This window comes from Zalophus californianus, chromosome 3, assembly GCF_009762305.2.
Source record: "Zalophus californianus isolate mZalCal1 chromosome 3, mZalCal1.pri.v2, whole genome shotgun sequence".
Classification (NCBI taxonomy): domain Eukaryota; kingdom Metazoa; phylum Chordata; class Mammalia; order Carnivora; family Otariidae; genus Zalophus; species Zalophus californianus.
The window spans coordinates 80,088,400-80,105,542 of NC_045597.1; the positions used below are offsets into that span (position 1 = coordinate 80,088,400).

The window sequence follows — 17,143 nt, forward strand, 5'->3', positions numbered from 1 at the left end:
CAAAATAAAAGTGTAAATTTTTATAGTGATTTAAGACTGCAAGATATTTAAGATCTCGGATTAAATGAACCCACAGTACAAACCAAAAACTTGCAATTTTATGACTTCTCCATTACTATAATCCTTAATACTATGCATAAGCAAGTTACCCGATTTCCAAATTATCCCATAAATGAGTTACCCCATTCCAAATTGGCCAGGACATAGGGAAATTCCATTAGAAAAACAGTGACAAAAGTCTGAATGCACAGTACAATATGCATCTTCTTCCTATCTCAATTATGCTTAACACACTGGTAACAACTTGTGTAATAAAGTATTTTTATACTTCTTGCCTAGAAAAATCCTTTAATGTCTTATATTACCTAATACATGTTTAAAACCTAAAAATTGTGTTAATGAAGATTCAATTTGCATGGGAAATTCACCTTTCTCAATATGAATAAAAATTTTGATTCATTTTAAGTGGCAAAATCTTCAGAACAAAAAAATATAGCATCTGCAATAGACCTCTAAAGACAATAAAGTTGTATTTACAGGATGCTATAATCAGAAATCATTTAGAAGCAAAAAGAAACTGCTACCATTTCACTGTCCTTTTTCTCAGCAGTCAGCTATGACCACACAAACTAAGGACATCCAGGAACCGATGAAATGTATTCTAGGTGAAATAAGTTTCACAGAACAGCAATTCTTATAAAGTTTTTTTTTTTCTTTTCCCCCTGAGAGTCAAGTTAATCAATCCTTGGATTGCATTCAAGACAAAAACAAGAGCTCTAAATCCTCAATCATGTTAAGATCAAAATTATGTAGACATTTCTGTTTAGAAAAGCTAAAATGTACAATGAAGGAAATGTAAATAGCAAGACAAGGTGCTTAATAATAGTACCACGGCAGAAATGTATGGTATTTGGTAGAATAAACATTAAGTGACATTTGGGGCAAATATTATTGCTTGATGGAATATAGCACCACTTTGAAGAATAAAAGATGGTTAGGATTAACCGCCTTTTAATCAACAATATGCATTTATAGGAAAAGTGCTTGAAGTACTTCTGGAAAAAGGTTAAGTATGAGGAAATTTTTGTAGTATATATTTTAAATATGTTACCCACTTTTCTTCATTAAACAGACAATGAGCAATCTATTTTAGTAAAGTAGTATCAGATTTGCTACTGTCAGTCTGATTATCAAATCAACAAATATAAAATTAAGGGACAGAAATGTTATTCAAACTTATAAAACAAGTTAGAACATTATAAAGTAATTTTATGCCAAAAACATTTCTGATAATTATTGCTTAAATATACAGTGATTACACTTGTGAAATTTTCCATATCATGATTGAGAAAATTTCTTCTGAATGCTAACATTTATCCTAAGCAAGAGAGAAATATCTAAGGGACATGTAGACATTGCCTAACCACTGTGGAAAATAGCCCAAATTCCCAACAGTTTTAAAAAACTAATGTCACCGTGGTGAGTCAGGAATCAGAAACAAGACAATATGATTACAACACATGCTCTATGAAGTCAGCCAAATGATTTCTTTATAATAATTTGCAGCTAGCATTTTGCTCAGTCTTTATAAAGTAGGATTTTAAGTAAACTTCCTTGTTCTAAAAGTTCTGAACGGATAAATTGCTATGCAGAAGCACAAAGTTTTTTAATGCAATCTTCTATAAGAAGTAATTAAATTTTAAAAGCCAAACAATCTAACATCGAATGTGATTTCCCTTGAGATATACTTTATCCTATCCATCAGTATCTTTGTTCTTTAATCATCTGAAATATCAGAATTACTACACTGGTAATTTTCATAGTAAAATGTGATACTATCTTATTTAAACTAGCTTGACTTACTGTAACAACTATTTTGGTGGGAGTGGCATTTCTAAAAATAATTTTATCCAACGTATGCATCAGTCATATTTGAAGGCAATACAAAAATTCTCATAAAATTGGTAGTTTTAGAGTACTACTCTGATACTGCAACATGATCTGTATCTTTAAGGGGGGGGAAGAAAAATCAAACTTCTATAAATGAATGGGATTTTGAATACTTATGGTTGGCATAGAAAACAGAATTCTGTACTTTCATTGGACATTTTTACAAAGAAAATGTCTCAATGATCATGTTTTCAACATCATTCTTCATATATATATATACACACATATACATATATATATATATATATAATTATTGACTGGGGTGATGCAGAAAGCCACAAATGAGAAAAGGACACTAAGGTTTTAATAAGGGGAACAAAAAGTTGTTTTCACCAGTATAGATTCACATTACAGTACACCAATATTGACAGCATTCTCTTGTCTATTTTTGGTACAGAAGATGGTATCTCTCTACATAACCTTGTAAGGCTTCAGTAACTGAAACGTAAAACAAAACAAACAAAACCCCCAAAAAACAAAACAAAAAACCCAGCCTATTAGTTTACAGTTTATTTTAAAAATTCTGAAAGACACTGCAAGTTCTAAACTTTTAGTAGTGCTACCCATACACAACCATCTGGTCAAGAACCCAGTAAAAGAGCCTCCTTTCGAGGAAGCCTTGCAACAGTAGAGTTGTGCAATATGGATGTTCCTTACTACAAGAAAAAAATTATACATGGCACATTCTCATTTGTATTTTGTAATGTAAAAAGTTACAAACATACCTAATCAAATAAATAATAATAAAAAAAGAATTTGAATGTATTTGTTAAGTATCCTAAAACCACTACATAGAATAATGGCAACTTTCACTCACAGATTATTTACATGGTAATACCCAGTGTGGGTACACTGCTACAAAACTCAAAACAGAAGGAGTAAACTTGAAATGTTTTCCATAATAAAGATCTAGCAGCATGACTATCTAATGCTGTTTTATCCCGATTGCTTCTGAAACGTTCCTTTTTAGTCTGTGTCTTCATCCAGTTCATAATTGTCTTTATCATAAATATCTTTTACTAAAAGAACCCGTACAAGCATATTTTCCAAGGTGTTTCGGTCCAGTGAAGTAGATGTGTACCAGACAGGACTATCTGCAGAACTAGAGCATTCTGGTTGCAAATAAAAAACATCCATTCTCTGATTAAGATTCTGTGGACTTTGGGAGAAAGGAGAAAGTCAATTTCACAGTATATATACAAAATTCCCCACAACTTTCTTTTCTTCTTCCAAGAATAATTCCGTGACTACTAACAATATTATGTGGTCTGACGAGATCTCATTACTTACATTAAATACTCTATGATAATTAAGATATTTTGAAAGTTAATTTCTGTGATGAAAGATTATTTTCCCACCATAATTTAAACTCTGTATTTCACTGAATCCAAAACACCTTCAATAGAAACAATATTTTTAATCATTATTTTAATATTGCCACTAAACAAGTAAAATGCTGCCAATTATAATTTTAAGATGTATCGATCATTAACATGCATCCCAGTTTCAGAGATAGTAAAATCTGAAAAATGTGTCTTAAAATTGATGAAATATGGTAGCTCATAAAATTACCTACTAACATTATACAATAAAAATTTTAACTTTTAAAATATGAAGAAGGTAATAGTAAGATAGGGATTTCCAATTAATAGTTACTACCACTGAAAGATCTGACATTGTTGCAGCCAAATAGGGCCACCCCAAAACCACTGTCAGAAATATTACTATTACCTATAGATGACGCCACTGCTTTTATGAGTTCTTAAGAACTAACCGGGTGGCCTAATTATAATTTATAAAACTTTACATAAGATAATATACTTGGTTCACACTAACCCTTTGAAAACTAAAGGATACATATACAAAGCAATAGACAAGCACAAAATTTATGATCTCTAAACATCTCACGGTTTAAATTTTCTAAAATGTCTGTTGGTATTAGATTGAGGAGGGAAAGTGGTTAGTATTGTTGAAAAGTAATGTACTTTTAGAACACTGTATCTTTTAGACCTTCTTAAAGGAACATTTTCTCTTAAATATAAATACTTCATTTTCATCTCCACCTATCCATTCTACCTTTGAACATATATTTTCACCAGGGGAGGTGGGCAAGTTATAGCTCGTCACTTGTTTGTGTCAAATTTTATAGCACAATAAAACTATTTACTATACTAAACTAATACTATATGACCATTTATTTATATATAGTATATGGCTGCTCTCTGGCCTAACAGCAGAATGGAGTAGCTACAGCAGAGGCTCTATAGCCCAAAAAAGCCGAAAATGTTTACCATCTGATTCTTTACAAAAAAGTTTGTGCCCTATGCTTCATATAATCACTGGGATTGCTGTAATTTAAAAGATGACAATAATAAGTAGTAATTTCATTAGCAGACAATTTCTTAACATATGCTTGAATCCTAAAATATGAAGTATAAGCTGAGTATTTTATAATAATGAGACTACAAACATTAGATGTGAGAAGAGAGAGAAAAAAATCTAAAAAAAGATCAGTAAAAAAAAAAGTCACTTCTTGGTAATGTTAAATTCAAGGCAACTAACCTATACTACCATTTAAAAAATTAAATATCATTAACATTTACCTTTTAGACAAGTAGCATTCAAACATTTTCACAGGACATCTAGAAGGATTGGCTGTATTTTCAATTTGTTCAAATACTGGCTCATCATCTTCATGTTTTCTTTTTCCAGTAGTAATTTTATCTAAAAAAAATAAAAATTACATAAACTTCTTAAGACCAATCTTGAAGAAAGATAGTATTATTCACTCTTAGTATCTATTGTACCAAATATGTGGCTTCTGGTAATTCACAATTTTTCAAACAAAATGAACTAAGATGTTTTAAGAAGATATAAGCTGTCTTACTTTATGAAAATGGCAGTCCTTAGATTCTTAACAAGTGACCCAATATAGTCTTTACTACGGCAAAGTTTGGCTATCCCTGTCACAGACGATCCAAAAAATAAAAATGTTACACTACCTTCATTATCTGTTCCACATAAGGAAGACACTTGGTATCGAAGACATGCTTTGTTTTCCATTGTTAAAGGATTTTTTTTCCAGTGCCTAAATACAGTGCCAAAGGAAAGTCTTAAGTGTTGTTCCACTGTTTTCAGGCCAAAATACTTAGTGTTAAAGTAGAACAGAGTATTCAGAAGAGCTACTGGAGAATGTGATCCCAGTTGTTTTATCCTCCAGAGATAATCCTCTTCGACTCGAGAAAATATTGACCCTTAAATAGAGAGAAATATTTTTAAAGAATTACAGTGAATAAAACAATTTTCATTTAGCCATCTAGAAAAACTAAAGTTAATTCAAGAACAAACCTATTTCAATCCTCCATTCACACCAGGTTAAAACTGGAATGAATTTCAGAATTACCTATGCAGCTCTTTAACAAAAGAGTCTAGGGAACACACCAGACTATGGAACTAGCATCTCTGGAGTAAGGGACTAGATGTTTGCTTCTGTTCTTCTGTAGGACAAGCACACAATGGTCAGAAAGGAATTAAAATCTGCAGAATTCCTGAAAAAAATAGGTGATTTCCATTCACAAACACGTTTTCTTCACACATCTAAAACAGATTTCTTAGAGATATTTGTATTACAATATCCCCTGGAGGGCTTAAGAAATAAACATCCAGGGTCTTACTCCAGAGAAAGTATGTCACATTTATTACAAATTTCTTCATAAACAGTAGTTATCAACTACATTCATTCCTAATTCAACAAAAGATGAACAGATGAGTTCATGAATAAGTACACTGAAAAATATGCTAATTTAAATTATTTCCTAATTATTTTTAATATACTATCTGTAAAAATAAAAATCCCAGTAGCAAGTTAGCAACACTTTTATTTACAAGGCATTACCCGGGCACCTGGGTGGCTCACCTGGTTAAGTGTCTGACTCCTGATTTCAGCTCAGGTCATGATCTCATGAGGGATCATGAGATGGGAGTCCTGCACTGGGCTCCAGACTCAGCGGAGCGTCTGCTTGGGATCCTCTTTCCTTCTCTCTCTGCCCCTTCCCCCCGCTCGCATGCACCCACGCACGCACGCTCTCTCTAAAATAAATTAATAAATCTTTTTAAAAAATAAAAGAGCATTACCATCTGGAAGTATGCTGGGTTGCCAACTTCGGAGTATTTTATTCAATTCTTGCTCAAATGTTTGGTATCCTGGATCAATAAATATGTTGTCTTTTCGATTACTACCACACAAGTACTGCAATAAAAAAAAAAGTTTCTTGAAGGAAAACCAGCTAATTATTAGTGAACATATTACTTATATTCTCTATGTCTTAAGAAAGAAAGAAATCTTATGTTTATGATAAATAGGCACACTAATACAACATGGTAGATTACTGGCTTTATCCATATATCTAGGAATCATAAACAATCAAAGCTACCAATTACTCTGCTGCCTAAAAAATGCAAAGCGGAAATATACACCCAAGAATCCAGAATGTAAGAACTAGGAGAAATCTTCAGTCTGTCAGATAAAAACAGAATATTTGGCTCCAATGTTCATTATGTAGCATATGGAGAAAACAAAATTAGACTTTGCAGTAAGAGTAATTAAATTATTAATGATTAAAGAAAAATTCTCAGTGGTAGAGACTGGATGAAATGTTACTCTGTAGCTGTCTGAAGATCTCTCCTAGCACTCTTTCTTAGGCGAATACTTATTCACTTGTTGCTTCTCTTTAACTCCTGTGTGTCATACAAAATTATGACTCTAATAAACTTACTATGACAAACCTTAACAGTGAGGGCTGTTAAAGAATGATTTAAACAAAAGTCCAGGGGCGCCTGGGTGGCTCAGTTGGTTAAGCGACTGCCTTCAGCTCAGGTCATGATCCTGGAGTCCCAGGATCGAGTCCCGCATCAGGCTCCCTGCTCGGCAGGGAGTCTGCTTCTCCCTCTGACCCTCTTCCCTCTCGTGCTCTCTATCTCTCATTCTCTCTCTCTCAAATAAATAAATAAAATCTTTTAAAAAAAATAAATAAATAAACAAAAGTCCATCTCCAATGTAATCTAAAAATAAAATAACGCAAAAGTAAAATGTATGACAATAATAGCACAAAGAATGGGAGGCAGGAGTTGGGAAACTTACACTAAGGTTCATACACTATACATAAAGAGGTACGATAATTTTTGAGGGTAGATAATGAACTGAAGATGCATATTATAAATCCTAGGGCAACCACTATAAAAAACTTAAGAGGCATAAATAAACCAATAGTGGAGATAAAACAGAATCATAGAAAAGTAACTAATTCAAAAGAAATCAGAGAAAGAAAAACAAAACAAAAAACCCCACAAAGAACAGATGTAACAAATACAAAACAACCAGGAGGACAGAATGTTAGCTTTGACTACATTGAGTGTAAAAGGTCTAAGGCAGGTGGCAAACCAGAGTCCTCGAGCCAAATCTGACCCACTGCCTATTTTTGTCAATAAAGTTTTCTTGAAACAGACACGACTGACATTTGCCCAAGTCCGCTTTCATACTACAATGGCAGAGTTGAATGGGTGGTGTGGCCCACAAAGACCGAATAAAACATTTACTATCTGGTCCTTTATTAAAAAGGGAAAAAAAAGTTTGTTGGTCTTAACACAGCAAGACAAGATTGGTCAATTGGATTAAAATTTAAAAAAAATAAAAATTAAAAAAAAAGCCAGGCCCAACAATATGCTGCTTATAAGACAACTACTTTTTTTTTTTTTAAAGTAATCTCTACACCCAACATGGGGCTTGAACTCACAAGCCCAAGATCAAGAGCTGCATACTCTTCCAACTGAGCCAGTGAGGAGCCCCAAGACACCTATTTTAAATATGCAAACACAGATAAATGAAAAGTAAAAGGATGAAAAAAAATATACCATGTTCTCCGGCGCTTGGGTGGCTCAGTCAGTTAAGCATCTGCCTGGACTCAGGTAATGATCTCAGGGTCCTGGGATCAAGCCCCATGTAGGGGCTCCCTGCTCAGCAGGGAGTCTGCTTCTCCCTCTCCCTTTGCCCCTCCCCCCACTTGCGCATGCACGCTAATAAAATCTTTAAATAAAAAAATGTTTTTAAAGACTCTCTCTCTTTATATATACCATGTACTAATCAAAAATCAGACTAGCATTATCATTCATCTGAACTGATCTAACATTAGTCCTACTAGTCAGAAGGAAGAATCTCCAGTATTATTTCAAAATGGCAGAACAAAAATTCCTAACTAATGCCTTTCAAATAGGATGCAAACCAAGTGCCTGGCAATCAATGAAGTAACAATGTCAGATCCCTCCCCTGCTTTTGGGTTAGTCAGAGAGCAGGAATTCTACCATTTCCTAATCTGGAAATTCTCAATGTTATGATTTTAGCACTAATTGGTTAAAATACAATCAATTCAACCTATTTAATGGGACTATAGTTTTGTTTTGTTTTTTAAGTTTTATTGTTGTTGTTGTTGAAGTAGGCTCCACGCCTAGCAGGGAGCTTAACTCGGGGCTTGAACTCATCAGCCTGAGATCAAGACCTGAGCTGAGATCAAGACTTGTATACTTAACCAACTGAACCACCCAGGCACCCCTACAAATAGTTTAAGTATGGTTCCTAGATTATTTTTAAAATGTAAATTTAGTGCACACTATATAAAACAATCATAAAAGTGAAATCCCCATGTTTGGAACAGTAATTTATATCTTTTGTTCTTAACATAAAGCAGCATACATAATTTAAAAAAAAATGAGGGAAGTGATCCTGAAATAATTTTCAGCTATAAGTCAAGCAACAAGGGGAAAGCACTTTCTATGTACATTCAGAACCTTAACAATAACAAGCCAAAAATTAGGTTCTCAACTCAGCTCTACTACAAGTAGCTCCTAAATGATGTGCCAACACTCAGTCCTTCTGAAGAGGCTTCTTTGGCAATCCCTGATGAATTAAAAGACCTGCTGCTCTTATTGTTATAGAAGGAATGACAATACTTTGAGTTGCTGCTGTAGTATGAGAAGAGATACTGTATTGTGGTTGTTTCTTCCATTAAAGGCAGTCCCATGGGGCGGCTTGGTGGCTCAGCCATTAAGTGTCTGCCTTTGGCTCAGGTCAGGATCCCAGGGTCCTGGGATCGAGCCCCGGGAAGCCCACCTCTCCCTCTCCCACTCCCCCTGCTTGTGTTCCCTCTCTCACTGTCTCTCTCTAATAAATAAATAAAATCTTAAAAAAAAAAAAGAAGAAGTGAGGGAGAAGCCATCAAAGACAGCAGCACCTTCTAGAAAATAACCCTGGAGAAAACTCTCTGATGGGCAAGGCCTGTCTAAAGAATAGCAATCTTAATAAAAAATTATCCTCACGGGGGTACCTGGGTGGCTGTCAGTTAAGCACCTGACTCTTGATTTTGGCTCAGGTCATGATCTCAGGGTCCTGAGACTGAGTGCTATGTTGGGCACCGCCCTCAGTGGGGAGTCTGCTTGAGGTTCTCTCTACCTCTCTCTCTGCCCCTCCCCCTACATTCACACACAAGCACGTTCTCCCTAAAATAAAGAAATCTTTAAAAACAAACAAACAAACAAAAAACAATGTAAACATAACCCATCATTAATTTAGCTACAAATCAGCAGCCCTGGTGTTTCAATATTATTCTAACCCTCAGCTGCAAGAAAAAACACCGCTGAGAAAAAAATATTGAGTATGATCTTTAAAAAATGCTTAAAATCTTTTCATGTTTCACCCTAGATAAAAGATGAAGTCTAAACATTTTATCAGTGAATACAGGCCCTTTGCTATATGACTCTTACCTACTTTATTCACCCCCAAAGCTCTCTACACTTCACACTCTACATTCTAGCCATGCCAAGTAGTTCCTGGAAAACTGTACCCTGGTATACATTTTTCTCTCTTCTTAGAATGCCACTGTTCTTCCTTCATCCTTCCTGCCTACAATTTCTGTATCTATTTCAAAGCTCAGTTTAAAGGTCTTCACCACTGTTCTATTTTCTCAGATTACATCCTTAGAATCAATTAGTCCCACCTCTGTGCCACCAACATACCATACCATGAGAACAATGCTGTTTAAATACCATTTGTTTATGTATTTCAAATCCTTGAGCAGAGCATAAACAAGTCAAGTTTTAAGTCAAACTCCTTACCAGATTCAAAATGTATAATCTATGTAACCTTGGGAGAGCTACTTAACTTCCCTTCATCACCAAAAAAATGGTGAGAGTAATAGTAAGGTTGTTGAGAGGATTAAATGACATGCCAAGCAGTTAGCACAGTGCAGAGAGAGCAGTAAACAGTGAAAAGTAATCTCCAATATCTACTCCAATGTTCAGAGTTCAGCATATAATAAGCACTTAACTAACAGTTCCTGAAGAAACCAATGAAATAAGGATTAGCAAAACTCTGAATGTATTACACCACTGCTATGAAAAATAAGGTAAATTCTTAAGGCCCTTCTGAATCAAAGATTAAATATGCTTTAAAATGTATGTATTTTAATAGAATTTAACTATCAAAAAAACTATTTATATTGAACTCAAATTAATAGGACATAAGTGAGTTTACTGTATTTTTTAACTGAGTAAATGGAGTCTAACTCTTCTTAAAAAAAAAAAAAATAATCCCTCCAAATAAGAAATCTTGGACAAATTTTTAGAAAATGAGAGTAACTATCTAGAATAAACAAGGAATTCTCACAAACGGAAAGAGATTAACCCAACAGATAAAGGGGAAATTCACATAAAAGCAAATTCGAATGGCCAACAAATATAAAAAGATCCTCAATCCCTTTGGAAAGCAATCTGGTGATATCTTTCAAAATAAAAAATATGCTTTCCTTATAATCCAATAATAATACCCTTTCAGAAATCTTATCTCATAGAAATAGAAGCACCAGTTCTTTAGGATAATTATGTAAGCTTTGGGGAAGAAAGGGAAGAAAGATATACATTCTTTATTTATAATAGCAAAATTTTAGGAAACAAAGGGAATGCTCATCATTGTTGAAATGACTAAAGTAAATGTCATATGAAATATAATACAGTTAAGCCTGTTCAGCTGATTTAGAGTGACTGCCACAATGTACTAGGAAACAGAGGGCAGGAAACTATAGTACAAAAGTGATTAATATGCCTCCATGTTCTTAGTTGACAATCTACTATATCTTTTTTGCTATGTTCATAAAATAACACAAAGAAGCATACACATCTAGCTAACCGTGATGAGGCGGGGAGGATTCAGGAAAAGGGTATCCACAATTCCACTGACAATACATTTGGTGTGAGGGGCAACCACTTGTGTAAGATAGTGGATAAAAGAACAATCATGATTGTGGGATTTCATATAATTTTCTTTTTTAACAATAATCATTATTCCTTATATTGCCTACAGGGAGAATCAGCTATTTTGTTTGTGAGGGAGGAAAAAAAATGCTACTATGCTCCCCTTTCATACAGTACCCAGTTAAACATCCATTAATTACATTTAACTTCTCAAATATACAATACAGAAGTGGCTACATATTTACCTATGTATATTCATAAGACTTAGTCCTCACAAATAAAGATGTTATTCCTTCCCTAAACATAATCAAAGAAAATCATACTTCAACATTATCTTATTTTTATTGTCAGATGTGAACAAAATTAATAAACTTAACAGATAAATATGCACACCCTTCCAAAAATAGCTTCTATTTCTGTACACATCCTTGAAGTAACATTAAACAGCAATGATTTCCAGAAAGTATGTTTTAGATAGCTTATCTTTACACTGAGTTTTAGGATTATTTTTAAAGCTCCTTATAAATACCATACAGTTTTTTACAAAATTAAATCAAGTCTGTGAAAATATGTCCAATATTGGGAATAGTAAAAAAAAAAAAAAAAAAAAAAAAAATTCAATTATATTAAAAAAAACAGAAATATCTATTATCTTAACCATTCTTAAAGTGAAGAGTGCAGCAGTTACAAGTTTTTTTGATGAAACACTTTTTAGTACAGGAAGAACCTGTTTAAAAATGGGAGGAAATTCTGACATATGCTACAAAAGGGATAAACTTTGAGGACATTATGCTATGTGCAATAAACAGTAACAAAAACAGTAATACTGTATGATTTCACTTATACAAGATACCTAAAGTAGTCAAACTTATAGAGACAGAAAACAGAATGGTGGCTGCCAGGGGCTGAGAGAAGGGAGAATAAGAGTTATTGTCTAATGGGTAAAAAGTTTCAGTTTTGCAAGATGAAGAGTTATCAGGATGGATGGTGGTAATGTTTGCACAGAATTACAAATGTACTTAATACCAGTGACTTGTACACTAAGAGACAATTAAGATGGTTAAGTTTTATATTTGTTTTACCACATTAAAAAAATATCATTCATTATGCGATTTTTTAACAGAGAGAGAGACAGCGAGAGAGGGAACACAAGCAGGAAGAGTGGGAGAGGGAGAAGCAGGCTCCCTGCCTAGCAGGGAGGCCGATGTGGGACTCGATCCCAGGACCCCAGGATCATGACCTGAGCCGAAGGCAGACGCTTAACGACTGAGCCACCCAGGTGCCCCTGCAATCCATTTAGTTCTAAAACCTCTAACAGTAATTGGAGTTCTAATATTTACATAATCCATTCAATAAGAAGCAATCCAGAGAGTCAACTTCCTGTACAGCGTTATAAGGGAGCCAGCCAATTCTCTTTACTTTAAGGAAGGAGTAATACCAATTCCCACAAATTCAGAAAATAGGAGGAAAGGAACACTTCCCAATTCATTTAATGAGGCCAGTGGTATTATCCCAACACCAAAGCCAGGGAAAGACATGGACTAGTATCCTCCATGAACATCTGCAAAGTCACTAACAGTAAATTAGCAAGTCTATTCAGCCATATATAAAAAGGATGATATATCATTATCAAATGGAGTCTCTCTCATAAATTCAAGGTTGATTTAATATCTGAAAACTGATATGCCACCATTAATAAAATAAGGGAGAAAAACCATATGATTGTCTCAGTAGATGCAGAAAAAGCAGCTGACAAAATTCAAGAACCATTTATGATAAAAATTCTCAGCAATATTAATTAGAACTTAAAAATTTGGAAGAAAAAAAAGGGCGGGAGGACTCTCACCAACAAAATAAAAACCTAAGAAAATTTTTCAGTCAGTTAGGAACAGAAGAGAACTTCCTTGACCTGGTAACAGGAAACTACAAAAAACCTACAGGCAACATCATACTTAATGGTGGAGAACCCTCCCCCCCCACCAAGAATTAGAAACAAGGTAAGGGTTTCCACTCTTATTACTTGCATCTAAATGTTGGGAGGCAGGAGGAGACCTGAGATCCCCAACCAATGTAGTAAGCAAGAAAAAGAAGACATGCAGATAAGAAAGAACAAGGTAAAACTGTCTTTACTCATAGACAACATGATTTTATATATATGTAGAAATTTCTAAGAAAAAAGACAGCATGTACTAGAACTAATAGTGAATTGGTATACACAGACTATAAGATGAATAAACAAAAATCAATTTTATTTCTACATGCAAGTTATGTCAGAGGACACAACTAACAGAGGGAAGACTATTTGACTTTAGGGAGGTGAACTAGGTGAAATAGAGATGGGTAGGACAGAGACCCCTCCCCATTATGTTGTCTTTTATTACACTATAATTTGAAGTTATATTATCTGACACTGGTTTTTAAGCTGAATTTCTACAGAAGACATTTTTAAGTGAAATTTTACACAGAACCCCAAAACATACCAAAAAGTACAGTTGGATTAAAACTCGAATAAAAAGGAGGAGTTCAGATGGCAGAGAAGTAGGGGGACCCTAGGCTTTTCTTGTCCCTCAAACACAGCTGTATTGAAGTCAGATCACTTGAAACACCCAGGAAATCGAGCTGAAGATTGGAAGAAGGATCTCCATGGTTGGAGGGAGATAGCATGGCAGGTGCAAGGAACGTGGAAGTAAACTGCGGGAGAGAAAAGTTGCCATGCCCCGGAGGGATGGGAACTCTTTCCTCAGAGAGAGAAAAGGGAGAGAGGGAGAGAGTGGTTGAGAAGTGTGGCATAGGATTCACACAAGAAAACCTTTCAGACCACAGACTGAAGAACCAGGGAAACTGAGTGATGCAGGTTTTTTGCAAACAGTGAATGAAGCTCAAGCTCTGAGGTTTTGGAAGTGTGCTCCTGGAGAAAAGGAAGTTTCTGGCCTGGGAGTATGCACAAGTGGTGTAGGGATCTCCTACCGCATTGGGAGAGATCGTTCCCCTTCGTGGAGTACATTTGGAAGAGGGTTTATTGCCTCTCCAAGGACAAAAGACCCTGCAGGCACCAGCAAGCGGCCTTTCACTGGCAGGGGACAAAGGTGCGCACAGCAACCTCGTTGTTGCTTTTCACAGTGACAAACCATAGATTCCACATACTGTGCAGGTAGGGGACTGTGTTTCTGGGACAAAAGGCACTAGTCAGAGCACAGCGAGGCTTTAATCTGGAGGAGGGAGCGGATCTGAGCAGTACCAGCTCCTTTAAGATTTGGAGTTTTGGGAACGTCTGGGAGGCTCAGTCCATTAAGCATCTGCCTTCAGCTCAGGTCATGATCCCAGGGTCCTGAGATTGAGTACTGCATGGGCTCCTTGCTCAGCGGGGAGCCTGCTTCTGCCTCTGCCTGCGGCTCCCCTCCCCCCTGTGTGTTCTCTCTCTCCCCAACAAATAAATAAAACATTTTTTTTTTGGAGTTTTGAATCCCAGTCACGTGCCAAAGATAAAATGCAGGAGATTTAGAGTTTTGAATACCATCTGTGCCAAACATAAAAAGCAGGCGAGCTGGGCGCCAGGTTCACTGAGGGCCCTCACTTTTCTGTGAGGGCTTCCCGAACAGCAGGGGGTGTGAGATCCTCTGTCGGGGGACAAGAGAGTGGGGTGGCATCAGTTTAGCCTCTCTACCAACATGTTCAAACTTCAGAGAGCAACACAGTGCCCCCAATGGAGATGGGAGCCACTTATATCAAACCCTGCCCCCGTGTGCCTGGCACATACTATTTTTAATGGGGCAAGACTGATTCCAGGCCAGCACAGTGGGGATCTCCCCCAGAAGAGCAACACAGGCAGCATACCACATGCACCAAGCCTACTGATCGTATAGTGCTTCAGTGCATCCCCTTCAGTTGTGGTGGAAATAGGACCAGGCTGTATTTTTCCCTGCCACTGGAATCAGGCTTATAGTTTTTTGTTACTTTTTTTCATTTCCTTTTCTCTCTCTCTCTCTTTTTCTGGAATACCTTTTTTCTTTTCTCTTTATTTTTTCTCCTTTCTTTTTCTTTGAAATCAGGCTTATAGTAATTTTTTTGATTTTTTTTTCATTCCTTTTCCTTTTCTCTTTTTCGTGGAGCAGGCTTTTCTGTTTTTTTCCTCTTTTCTTTCTTTCTTTCCTTTTTTCCATGCTTTTTTCAACAAACAAATCGAAGCACACCTAGATAAAGGTCCAAACACTCCCCGCTGCAAGAAAGGAGGAACTCTGCAGAGGACTGACCAGTGGGAAAGCATAGCCAAAGTCCAACAGCAGAGTGCACACACCATACACCAGAAACACTTCCTAAAGTACCAGGCCCTGGACAGCATATGACCTCTTTTTAATACATTACTCTCAGGTGCAAGAGACATAACAAGCTTTCATAACACACAAAAGATAGAAACTTAGCCAAAATGACAAGACAGAGGAATTCTCCACAAAAGAAAGATCAGGAAGATGTCACAGTCAGGGACTTGCTCAAAATAGATATAAGCAATATATCTGAGCAAAAATTTAGAGCAATAGTCCTAAGACTACTAGCTGGACTTGAAAAAAGCATAGAAGACACCAGAGAAACCATGGCTCCAGCGGGCGGGGGGAGCTACAACTGAGATGCAAACAGACAGAATATAATCACAATGAGGGCTGAAGAAGCAGAGTAGAGAACAGGACGGAAGAGGTGATATAGAAGATAAAATTATGGAAAATAATGAAGCTGAAAAGAAGAGGGAAAGAGAACTATTAGATCACGAAGGCAGACTTGGGGCCTCCAATAAGCAAAATAATACCCATATCATAGGAGTCCCAGAGAAGAGTGAGGAAAAGGGGCAGAAGGTTTATTTGAACAAATTATACCTCAGAACTTCCCTAATCTGGGGAAGTAAACAGGCATTCAAGTCCAAGAGGCACAGAGAACTCCCCTCAAAATCAACAAAAACAGGTCAACATCATGACATACCATTGTGAAACTTGAAAAATATAAAGATAGAAGTCTGAAAGCAGCCAGGGGAAAAAAGGTCCTTAACCTATGAAGGTAGACACATAAGGCTAGAGCAGGCCTGTCCACAGAGACCTAGCAAGCCAGAAAGCAGTGGCATGATATATTCAACCTGCTAAATGGGAAAAACATGCAGCCAAGAATACTTTATCCAGCAAGGCTGACATTCAGAATAGAAGGAGAGAGAGAGTTTCTAAGACAAAAACTAAAGGAGTTTGTGACCACTAAACCAGCTCTGCAAGAAATATTAAAGGGGACCTTTTGAGTGGGAAAAAGAGACCTAAAGTAAAAAAGACTAGAAAGGAACAGAGTCAATCTACAGGAACAGGGACTTTACAGGTAATACAATGGCACTAAATTCTTATCTTTCGATAATTACTCTGAATGTAAATGGAATAAATGCTCCAATCAAAAGACAGAGGATATCAGAATGGATTAAAAAACAAGACCCATCTCTTATAAGCGTACAAGAGAATCATTTTAGACCCAAAGACACCTCCAGATTGAAAGTGAGGGGCCGGACAACAATTTACCATGTTAATGGACATCAAAAGAAAGCTGGAGTAGCCATCCTTATGTATCAGACAAACTAGATTTTAAACCAAACACTGTAATAAGAGATGAAGAAAGACACTACAGCATAATAAAGGGGTTTATCCAACAAGATGATCGAACAATTATAAGTATGTATGCTCCCAAGTTGAGAGCAGCTGAATATATAAACCAATTAGTAACAAAATAAAGAAACTCACTGATAATAATATAATAACAATAGGAGACTTTAACACCCCACTCACAGCAAAGGACAGATAACTTAAGCAGATCAATGGGAAACAAGGGCTTTAAATGACTAAATGGACCATATGGACTTAAACAGATATATTCAGAA

At 35.9% G+C, this 17,143-nt stretch overlaps 1 protein-coding gene across 3 annotated transcripts in view; it reads right to left on the bottom strand.

Annotated features, from left to right (window-relative positions):
• Window positions 1-2,237: 2,237 nt before the first annotated feature.
• The window catches only part of ZMYM2 (zinc finger MYM-type containing 2), a 108,665-nt gene continuing 93,759 nt past the window's right edge, over window positions 2,238-17,143 (bottom strand). For all 3 annotated transcript variants that reach the window (XM_027588342.2, XM_027588341.2, XM_027588343.2), the window contains 4 exons: window positions 6,085-6,199; window positions 4,953-5,204; window positions 4,554-4,674; window positions 2,238-3,109 (listed from right to left, as the gene is read on the bottom strand). In XM_027588342.2, coding sequence (XP_027444143.2) covers window positions 2,917-3,109; window positions 4,554-4,674; window positions 4,953-5,204; window positions 6,085-6,199 — 681 coding nt within the window. In that variant the 3' untranslated portion in view covers window positions 2,238-2,916. The remainder of the gene's footprint in view (window positions 3,110-4,553; window positions 4,675-4,952; window positions 5,205-6,084; window positions 6,200-17,143) is intronic.